This window comes from Cetorhinus maximus, chromosome 6 (assembly GCF_964194155.1).
Source record: "Cetorhinus maximus chromosome 6, sCetMax3.hap1.1, whole genome shotgun sequence".
In the NCBI taxonomy this organism is placed as follows: domain Eukaryota; kingdom Metazoa; phylum Chordata; class Chondrichthyes; order Lamniformes; family Cetorhinidae; genus Cetorhinus; species Cetorhinus maximus.
Genome location: NC_135884.1, coordinates 108,219,623 through 108,232,273, shown reverse-complemented (window position 1 = coordinate 108,232,273; position 12,651 = coordinate 108,219,623). Strand labels below are relative to the sequence as shown.

General features: G+C 39.8%; 1 protein-coding gene across 2 annotated transcripts in view; it reads left to right on the top strand.

Annotated features, from left to right (window-relative positions):
* Positions 1–12,651, top strand: part of chd9 (chromodomain helicase DNA binding protein 9) — a 252,942-nt gene that overhangs the window by 224,984 nt on the left and 15,307 nt on the right. For both annotated transcript variants that reach the window (XM_078544287.1, XM_078544288.1), the window contains 5 exons: positions 1,852–2,060; positions 3,313–4,215; positions 5,285–5,445; positions 5,638–5,910; positions 8,196–8,612. In XM_078544287.1, the coding sequence (XP_078400413.1) occupies positions 1,852–2,060; positions 3,313–4,215; positions 5,285–5,445; positions 5,638–5,910; positions 8,196–8,612 (1,963 nt within the window). The remainder of the gene's footprint in view (positions 1–1,851; positions 2,061–3,312; positions 4,216–5,284; positions 5,446–5,637; positions 5,911–8,195; positions 8,613–12,651) is intronic.

Here is a 12,651-nt window from a genome sequence, read left to right as displayed (position 1 = left end):
TCTTTGCTGTAATGTTTAAAGAAGCCACCAGAGACATGCTTGCTGGCATCGACATTAGGTTCCTTTCAGGGAAGCTCTTCAATCTCTGCACTCTGTGTGCCTCCACCAGATTCACAGTGGCAGTAATCAGAGCTTCTGTATGCAGAGACTTCTCCTTGCTGTGGGCAGCTGGGGTAAACACCCAGACTGTGTTAAATTCTCGAGTACTTTCAAAAATTTTGGTCTTCAAATCTGTTTCTCCAAGACCAGGATTTTGTTTCAGGCAGCAGCAGGCACATTCTATGAAGCACCAGACATAACCATTGATGGCACCAGTCTCAACGTTATGGAAAATTACCATACCTTGGTTGGTAGGGATGCCAAAATTGATGAAGAAAGCAAGCTCTGCCTATGATTAACTGCATGATCATGTCTGGAAGCAGCATGGCATTAAGCTGAAGACTAAAATCAAACTCTACCAGGCCATTGTCGTAACCACCCTGCCGTAAGGTGCAGAACCCTGGGTCTGCTATGGGCGCCACGCCAAAGCTCTGGAACAGTTCCACCAAAGACATCTGAGGTCCATCATGAGAATTTGATTGCAGGGCAAAATCCCAAACAACGAGGTCCTTTACCATGCTGGATTCAACAGCATAGCGACCACTCTCCAGAAAATTCAATTTCGATGGGCAGACTAGATTCCCACATTGATAGCTACAGAATCCCCAAGCAGATCTTCTACGGGGAACTGTCTCAGAGGAAATGACATCAAGGTGGTCAGTACAAACGATACAAGGACACCTTTTTTTGTTCAAAAGAAGAGTATTACAAACTTGTGCATTGCAGACCACTTCTCTTGGGAAAACACCGAAGGAGGTGAGCACTGAAATTTAGCTCAGCATACTTCGAGGACCATCTATGCCAAACTTGCAACATCAAGCATTCCCAGAGGAAGGCCAGAGGTGGCACAGCTGAAGAAGTTCTGCCAAGCACCAACAACAACAACATGAACTGCCAGTTGGAGATGTCCATTCCGACCCTGCATTGGACCCTTCAGTCGTGGGAGGACCTGCAGAAGAAGTTACTTTTACAGCTTGGACATTTGAATGAGTAGTCAATCACTATAATCAAGGTGGACCATAGTTCCCTTTTATACAGCTATTGCCTATCTCAAAGGGCCCACCATCAAGCTTACCATGTTCATAACATATCAAACCGAACTCAGTCCACTCTACCTAGCAGTTCTGCACGTAACAGTCAGAGCAGAAGAATGAGTATTACCCAAGTTAGTGTTGAGGGAATTTCAGTGTACACATATGGAAAACCCTCAGGATGGTGAATTGCTACGTTACAGACTGGGAGAGATTGTTCACAAAAAGGCCTGTACAATTCACTGGTGCTTGAACAAAAGAAAGAATTTCTCAGTTTAGAACTTTGTGGGAATTGGCAATAAGATAACAGACCCTGAAGTCATTTCACCATCCATCTTCACTAGTGAAAATCCTGCCCAGAGAAGATCCTTCAGATATCCCAGGGCACTCGGTATTCTGAGAGGTAGAGCTATTCACTTCCCTGGACAGCCAGCGTCTGTGGTCTTAGTTCATGCAAGGCAACCATCATCAGACCATATAATATAAAATGGAGTACATTTGTATTGTAGCATTCTATACAATCAATTAACTCTTAAGATTGGCAGTTTATATGATTTGAGTTATCCCTTTAGTAAACTAAAAGATATACAATGTTATATTTTTGATTTGGTACAAAATGATATCATAGAGACAATTACTTCACTGGTGAAAAGTAACTTAATTAAAATAGGTGCTGAGGCCACATCATATCAGAGCAGCTAATCTATCGCTTTTCCATTAGGTGGACCAGGCGAGAAGAAGCTGATTTTTACAGAGTTGTGTCTACTTTTGGTGTTGTTTATGATCCAGACAAGCAAAAATTTGACTGGACCAAATTCAGAGCTATTGCCAGGCTGAATAAGAAGACAGACGAGAGTCTGCAGAAGTATTTATATGCTTTCATTGCCATGTGTCGAAGAGTTTGCCGCCTACCACCCAAAGAAAAAGAAGGTACAGATAACTGAGTTACCTCATACCTATATTAATATATGTTAGTAAATGTCACTTTTGAGTTATTTTTTATCATATGATCATGGCATATTCTTTCTAGCAATCTCAATGACGAGTAATTACATAGTTGGTCCTGATCAAGCTTTGTTTGATAGGAGTTTGGTGAACAAGTGCTCTTAACGTTGGGTGAGGGAGATGCAGAGATTTGGAAAATTTTAGTTTTGATTGGAATGAGAATAACCTGCACAAATGTCAATCGGGATTCTGTATTATGATAGATTTGTGCAAGCAACAATGCCAATTCTTCCTCCCTCTCTTTCTCATAAATCCATGCCATTTGGAGCTAGCTTTACCTATGAGTGATTTGAGGAAACAACTGCTGATCTTGCATCATCGCTGTTATATTGATCCTCCAATTGTAGAACATGCTAAATCATGGTTTGGTGATTATTAAAGGTTTGTGTTGTTGCAATAGGATAGCAAAAAATGCACAGTAGCAACAATAAGAAAGGACCTCTAGACCTGCAAAGAGACAACAGGTTATTGCGCAGTACATGCTGCCTTCAGCCTTAGGCCATGCAAAACCATGCTTTATCAATTAATTTAAAAGGAGCTGTCTTTATTTTGAATTACTAAATCTAGGTAGCACAAAATAAAGGAAAAAACAAGGGCACAGAGTATTTAAAAGTATTTTTGTCCAACGAAATATATTCACTTGAAACTGTGATTATTAATTGAACTGTATTTCCTATGTTCTCTTTATCTGCATCAATGTTAGTTACATGTTTGAGTGAGATGTGGCTCACCAATTTGACCAATATGCATAATTTTGAAGTGCTAAACAGAATTAAATGTTACTGATTATGAAACTGTTCAATATTTGTAGTGCATTCAGTCCATAGGACAGCACTCAAAGCTCAGTCCTTAATTAATAGATTCAAACTTTTAATCATGTAAGTGATGAAAATTCTATTGTACATACTAACTCCTGTTGCAACTCCCAGTTAGGCAGTGTAACCCCAAAACTGTCCTCAATACTGGCAGTAGAGCAGTACTGTAGATCATTGGGATCATATGTATCAGAATTATGTAGGAACTGGAATGATATTTAGGAACTCTGAAGTGCACAATCCAAAATTTATAGCATAAACTCAAATTGTTGCATTGCCTGGAATTTGTTAATGCTTGGTATTAACTATTAGAGTTCAAAGTTCAAGATTAACATGCAGAAAATCTGTTCTTTTCACTCTAGAGCTTCTCGATCCACCCATTTTCATACAACCTATTACAGAAGAACGTGCTTCCAGGACACTTTATCGGATAGAGCTGCTCCGGAAAGTGCGAGAGCAAGTTCTTCGCCATCCGCAACTTGACGAGCGGTTAAGGTTGTGCCAACCAGGCCCAGACCTGCCGGAGTGGTGGGAGAGTGGGAAGCATGACAAGGAATTGCTTACTGGAGCAGCTAAGCATGGTGTCAGCAAGACTGATTATCACATTTTCTGTGATTCGGAGCTTTCCTTCATGATGGCTCAAAGAAACTACAGCCAGAACAAAGTTACACAATCCAGGAGTTCCACGCCACTCTTGCACCATCAGTACCCATCTTCATCCTCACCTCTTCATTTACCATCTAAGCTGCAAGATAGGAAAAGTCAGTCCGAGACTGAAACTGTAAAGTGTGAAAGGACAGCAGTTGTAAAAAAGGAGCCACGTTCATCTGATGACGAAGATGCAACGCACACTGAGATTAAGAGTAAAGTGAAATCAGAACATTGGAGTGCTGTGGGTGGTTTTCAATTGCAGAACAGATTAGACAAGAAGACTGGCATTAAATTGGACCCAGATCCAGATGGATGTATGGTTGCAGCAAGAACTCAACCCCTTACACCAAACTCTGTACTCAACAAACGAAAAGCAAACAGAGAATGTTCTGATTCAAGCTCCGATTCAGACTCTGATTCAGACAATTCTTCTTCATCTTCACCTTCATCATCGTCGTCGTCATCATCCTCATCACAATCTTCATCATCCTCCTCGTCCTCATCATCCTCTTCCTCTTCCTCCTCATCCTCCTCGTCATCGTCGTCGTCCTCGTCTTCCTCGTCGTCCTCTTCTGATGATAGTGACAGCGATGATAAACAGACCACTGCAGGTTGTAAGTGCCTCTTACCGAAATTCCCTCCTCAGCCAAACATTTGCTTGGTTTACATAAACGAAGAAGTGTCTTTGAAAATGCAGCAAATAGCTGTTATCAGAATAGAGAGATTTCAGTTGTTTTTCAGAAATGATGTATAGACGTGGTGAAGTTTTGAGCTGAAGTAATTTTAACTAGCATTTCACTAAATAATGGACACCATGCATTCTACTAGCTAAAATTCCAATAGCATTTCAGGCCTGTGGATAATATGAGCAATGTGAATATGTACATGGTACAGTGTCTCATAGTTTTTTTTGTAGTCATTATTTCAAACAAAAACATAGTCAATGCCTGAGATTCTTGCTGAAAAGTATATTTAGGCATTGAATGTAGGTCTAATGCATGCAAAAAATTACTAATATTTTGTCTCCTGTGTTGCCAGGAATGGTTTTCATTTTGACAATAAAAATTGCTACATATGTGTATTCTAACTAGCAATATATTATTCTAGAAAACAATTATTATCTTGTGTCAGGTGCCACTTAGCAGTGACTTAAGATACCAGTGGTGTAACGTTGCTACTGGCACACTCCCAGTCTCAACAAAGCAGTTGTGTCAGAATAGGACATTTCACAACTGCCACCCACAAGATCACCATCTCCCTCACACATATATACATCTAGCTGAACTTGCAAACCAGATTTTCTTTTGTACCACATCTGGCACATTACACCAGCATATACAGAACAGTTCCTCTGGGCATATGTAGCACAGAGCAGCAAAATACAGTATGATGCAGACAATGTAATAAGCTGTAGCAGCAACATTTGGCACCTTAGAGCTGAGAGAAGCAGGATTGAATCCCTATCTCTGCTGAATTATCAGAGCTCGGACATCATTCCCTTGGATGGGATGAAGGCCAGGTTAATTTGAGTATAAATATTATTAACCACAAATCTCATATCCTCTGCTTTGTTTGCATAGTTGATTTGCTCTCTATGAACGTGAATTAAAAATTGCAATTTGTAACCATTAGGGCTGTATTGAAATACTATTTTAATGCGAAATTAATTGCATTTCTTTAAAGGCACAGCACCACAGCACTTGAAGACCTATGATGAAGATAGTGTAGCATCTCTCAGTATCACACACGATGAGACACAGGACAGCTTTCTACCAGATAGTGGAAAGCCTGATAGTCTCTTCCTCCAAGAAAGACATAGGTTTGCTGCCTCCTGCTGGCCAAAGGTATGAACTGAAATTGATAGCTACATTTTGGACAATCTAAGTTACTATCGGCTTAGGCAGAGTGCAATACTATAAATTTCATATGTTTTAGTTTTTAATTTGAAGGATTAAATGTTTTACAGGAAAAAATTATTTCAGAACATTGAAATTAGTTCACAAGAAATTTCAAAAGGTATTTTTTTTTTAACGTAGGACCGCGTAATGATCAACAGAATTGATAGCATATGCCATGCAGTGTTGAAAGGAAATTGGATTCCATCAAGAAGAAGTTACGATTACAACGCTGTGACCTCATCTTACACAACAAAACTGCTCGATAGCCCTTCAGCCATGGGAAATTTCAGTGATTCCACTATTATAACATCAGGAAGCCAGGGTGTTAAAGAAGATAATTCTCTTTTGTCGCAGTTCACAAAGGTGAAGAAGCATGTGCGAGAAAAGGAGTTTACAGTGAAAATCAATGACGTATGTTCATTTTTATTACTGTTAGATCTGATTCTAATTGCAGATCTTTGCAGTGTGCAGCATGCTACGGCGCATCTGGCTGCCAGCAGCGTTTTCACTCTGAACTACTTCCTTCGCACACTTTATATACATTACTCCTTTGTGCTTTATAACCATTGTTAATTTTAAAGTACATTTATTTAGATGTGAGCTGTATTTGTAATGCGCAGCATTTTGAAATCTTTATTTCTGCTTTACCCCTTTGCAATTCTGAAGGCTTTCCTAGCAACAGTGCTTACCTAATGCTTTGCATTTTGTGGTTGCTCGCTGTTTGTAGGCCTTTGAACCTGTGGATCCTTATTTAATACAAAACAACTTATCTGGTTGTGATTGAAGGTTGATGGCACAGCATGTGTTCTAGTAAATGCAGAAAGAGCTTTTTTTTCTTTTTAATTCACTGCTTTTTAAGTCGAATAGTCTGCTTTTGTTTTCTATTTTTTTAAAAATAAATCAGCATGATCAGCTTTTTGCCCTGTGTCACAATTGTCAATAAATATTGGGATATCTGACACAAAGTAAGTGCTGAGCTGGCAGCTTCAAGTGACTGCAGGTACTCCTATATTTATTAACATTTGTAGTATGTAGCCGCACTGGTAATTATTTTAACATTACAGCACCTGCAGAACAAATAAGTGAGTCTGAGAAGATTTTTGAGGCTCTCCAATTTTAAAACTCTTTATTGGATTTCCACAAAACAACCAAATTTCTGTCCCCTGGGAATGATGGAAATAATGAAATTTGACATAGAAATTGAGAGGCACTATTCTTAAACAATATTTTTTTACTTCAGTAACAAATATTTCTTTATTAAATTTCACCAATCTAGGTTTTTTTTGAAGAGAAAAAAAACCATACTTCTCAGTCTTTGTGGTTGCTTTGAAAATGGGCATAACTTAACCATATTGCATTGTAAATAATTTCAAGCTTCTCAAACTTGGTTTATCAAGTTTGGGGAAAATGTAAGCTACTTTGATTCATCAGATTCTTAAACTTTGCAATTGTCTGTTAACATCAGGTGATGAACTGAATAATTTGCAGTAAATCAGTTTTCAGCCTTGCACCATGAGTAGGGTTGCCAACCTTGGATATAATAAAGAAGACTTCATTACATGATCTCCTACCTCTGAATGCCCCACTGTCTCCATTGCTTATGCACTACCTCCATGCTTGCAGTATGCCGCCTTCTCACATCAGTTGCAAAACGAGCAGACTCTTTGTTACCTGAATAGGTGATTCTTAACTGTCAGTCAGTCGGCTTTTGTTCCCATCTGCTATATTTTTAATCCCTTATGATTTTTTCTTCTGGATTGCTCACATTAGTATCCAGGAGATTAACCTTTAATTCTTAGAGGATTGGCAACTCTTTTCATTGGACTTATCTATTTAAGATGCTGTGGCATGGATTAGGTGTGCACATGGTGAAACCACACGACATAAGTTATTATCCACAAGATGTGTCCTCTGTATCAGTCAAGCAGTCAAAGATGGAAATACTTCCCAACCTGGTTGGAGCAAGAGTCAGCCTGGGCAAGCCTCATGCCGATTTTCGGTCACTTGCAGAGCTTCATTGGCAGAGTCCTTTCTGTCTACACTGAGCTGGTGCATGACATGTGAAACCTAAAAAAAAATTATTTTTTTTTAAATTCTGTAAAGGGCACATTAAGAGTTTAATTGTCTCAATATGTAAGTATTTATTAGAAAACAAAATGACCCCTCAATTGTGCAATAGTTGTCATAATTCTTGATATATTAATTCATCTCATTATCACTTATTTTTGATAGGATAACCAATTGTGCACTCTGTCTAAACTCAGGCATGAAGAATGGGCACTAGGTTGAGCTACCAGATTGTGACAAAGGACAAAGAAAAACTAATTCTGTGAATCTCAAAAATGGACTAATTGATACAAATTTTTACTCCACCCATATTGATTACTAGTTACAGCTGGGATTTTTAAACATGCTACAGAATATAATTCTCCTTTTGATTTTTTTTTAATGCATTTGTGCCTAAATGTTTGAAGGATATATATATATATAAAATATATATATATAATATATATGTATATATATATATATATATACACACACATTGTAACTTGAGTGATTGTGCTTATCTTTGAGCTAAAATACAATTGATGTTTGTTCTCCAAACGCCAAATTTTAGCTAATAAGGCTTCAGCAGAAAAGGTAGATTTGACACCTTTCGATGGATTTTTTTTTAATATTAGCATTTGTTTCAATAGGAAGGTGGATTGAAGTTAACTTTTCAGAAGCAAAGGCTCAGTCAGAAGAGAGCACTTGAGGCTGAAGAAGGAACTTCAGATCAGCAGCAATACATGGCACGGCTGCATGATTTATATTCTGCTTCTGACAGCAGCCAGGAGTTGGCTGTGGACCTCTCCAAATCTTTACTGGGTGCTGGGAGCTCCAACTCTTTGTCATCCTCAGTATTATTCAATGCCAATTTACCTGGCAACAACTCCACAGTGATCTCTGATCCTAAATCAGCATTAGCAGGTACTTCACAACAGGTATCAAGACACTGTACAAATGGGATCCTATTGGATGGCCAACCAATTGTTAAAAAGAGAAGAGGAAGGAAAAAGAATGTGGAAGGAATAGACATCCTCTTTATGAACAGGAGCAAATCAATACAACCGGTATGTTTACATATATTTTTGTAGTATTGTTATCACCAAGTTGTAAGGATAAAGTCTATAATGTGTATTCACTGTAGAATGAATGAATAAGTGTAAAACCTAGTTTTTGTTGCTCAACCTTATTTATTTATATTGCCTTGTTGGTTTGGCTTTTCCTCAGCCAGTTTCTTGGTACCAAACTTCTACATGATTGCTGTAATTGATGTTTGCTCTCATTTTGACATGAATCATGCTTTGCTGAGCAGGTTAGATCCTCTTTAGTTACTTTTGCTCTTGTAGTATATTCTGCTGCCCAAAACCAAAGCATTCAATGCACCACATCAGAACCACTGAAGTGTTTCCTTGCTGGCTCAGTGGTACTTTTACCTCCTGATGAGTGACCAACACACAGAGACCAAGGAGGTCGCAAATTCAATCCCTAGTCTGTGTTGAATGAGCTGATACCAACTGGGATGACAGTCAGAGTACCACAGCTGGTGTCAGTAAACCTGAAATATAGAAGGAAATAACAAGCTGTTGAGTATCGTGATTTGGGGCACCAGAATATTCTGTATTCAAGGGTTCCCAGTGTGAATTGCTATCCAGCGACCTCTGCTCAAAATGTGCAAACATGTTTAGAGCCATATCCCAACATGGGATTGCACTTTCAAAAGGAGCGGGGCAAAAACAGTTTTCCAGATTTACTGCTAAATCCAACATTTTTTTTCATGGCCAGGAACCAGGATCCTAGACTCGTTTGAGAGTCTGTAATTGTGCTCCCAGGGTGAGAGTGTCAGAATTAGCAGTGTAACAGTGAGGAACCAGTGGTCAAATGCTGGTTATCTGTGACCCAAATTAAGCGAGTGCCAGAGTAAAAGTTGTTTTTATTTACTTGCTGTGTGGAATTTTTTCTAAGATGTTTTGACTTGTTGCCTTGAGTAGACCACCTGTTCTGGTTCACAGAAACTCTAAGATTCAGGTGACTATTTAACACTCACTCAGTGTTTTTTCCTGGGTTTTTTTTTTATTGAGTTCCAAGGAATATGTATTTATAATTATGTAGCTGTTACATGTTTTGTGTATGTGGATATGGATAATAAGGAAATGGCAGACTAGTTATAAATGAGTATTTTGAATCTCTTTTCACCGTAGAGGAAGAGGATAACGCAGTGGGTCAAGAGCTTCTGAAAATAAATCAAGGGGAGGAATTTAATGGATTTAATGTTTCAAAAAGAAAAGTAACAGAGAAAATAAGATTGACATACATTTAGGACTTGATGGTGTCTACCCCAGGCTATTAGGAAAAAAGTGACAAAATTGCATATGTGTTGGTCATAATTTTCCTAATCACAAGATTTAAGAACTGCCTGTGACAGTGGGACAGTGCAGTGTGGAGAGCAGTGGAAATCAGGGCTGAAGATGCAATGAGTCAAGTTGTGGGTGGGCCATCTTGGGCTGAAGTCAATACTTTTTTAAAAAGTTTATCTAAAACTCATTGTGCATCCAAGCACTAGGACATCACTGTGGGTTGGGAAGGCAGAGTTGTTGTTGGCACTCTTGCAAGGAGGTTTTAATTCCTCAACCAAAACATTGATGTGGTGACGTATTTCCTCGGTTATGTAAAACATAACAGGGTGATTTGTTTGACCTGTATTTTCTGGCAAAAGTTGAAAAACGTTTTAATAAGACAAGAAGCTTGCTAATTGTTGCAGTATTTGAAGGGTGAAATAAATAAGCCGGGGAGCTGAAAGTTTATAACTGGAGACAATTTATTACATTAGTATGTGGAGGTGGGTGGAAACCTTGCTCATTCAGTCTCGACAGCTGTTAATTTTATTTTGCTATCCAATTGTATCCTTTCCGGCAATGTTGTCGTTGCTGCTGCCTTTAGCTGGAAAATTAACCACTCTGTAATTTGAAATGATCAGGAAAGAGAATAAATTTTGATAACATCCACCAAAATGAAACTGAGCAAAAGACTAGGACTACAATCACTTTGAGGGAGTCCTGTTTATGACAGTTGATGTAGCTCAATTTTTTAATGTCCACTGAGGATATTTTGACTTCAGCTCATTAAATGTTACATACAAAGCCATTTTCTTGTTTGAGGCTGGAATATTAACTGGTCTAAACTTTTAATAGACCATCAAACATTTGCTTGAAAGACAGCAAAAAATTTAACACTCAAGGCAATGAATAAATATATCCTGGAAGAGCTTCCTTACTTCCAAGTGTTATAAGGTATTTGCAGCACAGAAATGGGCTGGCTAGCTGTCAGGCAACAGCAAGGGCTCTGGCTGAGTGGCAGGGGTGAGAAAACGAATGCTGTTATCCTGAGAGGACAACAGGTATGTGCTTTACGGAGCTATTGACATCCCTAAAGGGCAGCGCTTCAGCAAACTCAGCACTGTTGGAGAACAGATTGCTGGACCGCTGTGACACCCTGCACAAACCCTTTGCACACTGGTGTCCACAGCTATGATTGCAGCAGTGTGAGCCAGAGTGGCAGCAAGATGAGCTTGCATGACTTCAGCTTGAGTTCTCACTGCAGCACTCAGATCTTGGATGACTTCTGCTTGTGCTGCAATGGAACTAAGATGTTGACCATCAGGCATCATGATTGGGTCTGCAAAAGTGCTAATTGAGTTGTTCACCACTTCCACATGGGAAAGGATGGATTCCAAGCTCTCTGCAACATCCTGTGCCAAGTTGATCCTGGACTCCTCCATGCTCCTGACAGTGACTGGAGGTTTTTTGGCAAGCTGCCAATGCACCAAGCATTTCAGTGTGCTTGCTTATCAGCCTTTTTCGGAAGGCAACCCATCGAAGTTCAAATCTGAGTACTCTGCAGCAGAACTCGTGTACAACCTCGCCCTCCAGTGAGCTGGCACTTGTATTACCTGTGTCTTGTGCTCTGGCTGCAGGCCATATGTGCCTAGTGTCTCACCAATATTGCAGAGCTGTGCATTCACATTATTCATCACTGAACAAGGCTTTTGTGGTACGTTGCAGGCTGCTGCATGCCTTAATGGGAACATTGCTCACCATGTGATCCTGCCTTTATGCTATCCTCTAAATCACATGCAAAGGCAGGACCTGAGCAAGTGACTACAAGTGAGAGACCAAGTGATGCTATTTCTCCCTCAAGACAATCTTCCTGCTCTTCCAACACCATCTCTTCCACGCAGTTTTCAATTCTTGAGTATCTGAAAAGAGAATCTCACAGGGATAGAGTTGTAGTGAGGCAGGAATGATAGGGTAAGCATGCACCTCTTGATTCCACCGTCAGCTTGTAAATCGGAAGAGATTGTTGATGATCAAGAAGTAGGATATGAGATGGAATTATGAGTATGCCTCGTCTTCAGAGGTTTCAGTCCCACCGCTGACCATGGCCTCAATCATGGCTGCTCTAATGATGGCACCCTCTGTCTCCTCGTGGGCATAACCAGTTAGCTCCTATTATCTCTGATTGTGTGTCATCTTGTCCTGCAAGGGAGAGGAAATTGTGTCCGTGAGTCTGATGCCATTTGCTTGGTAATGAGTGTTATGGTTGAATAGCTGGCAATGTGAGCAAGCTGTGATGAAAGTGAGGCATCAATGTTAGGTTTGAGTCATGAATGATGGAGGTTACTAGTAGATGAGTTGGAGGTGAGGTGATTTGGGCAGTATGTGAGGCTAGTAGTGCAGTTGGTAGGGCATGGCATTTGAAGTTTCATACGTTGACCTTATGAAGTCATTGTACGACATGTGGGACTGCACCTAGGTCCTCAGTGTCAGTGACTGCCACAGCCATCTGCTCCCACTGCCTTCTGAGAATTTATCTCAAGGGCCTCCTGGCTCCCTCCACCGCTAATAGGTGACAACAGCCCTTCTTTTCACCTCAACAAATGCTTTAAGAGCTGGGAAGCTTTGGAAATTTTTTTTGTCATAATTCACTGTTCTTCTGGCTGATGCACTTATCTGCAGCCAATTCAAGCCTCTTGCTTTTTAAGAGGTGCAGGCTAACTTCAGTGCTGGTCTCTTGCGATTTTTGCATCCCTTGCGCAGGCGTGCAGCTGCA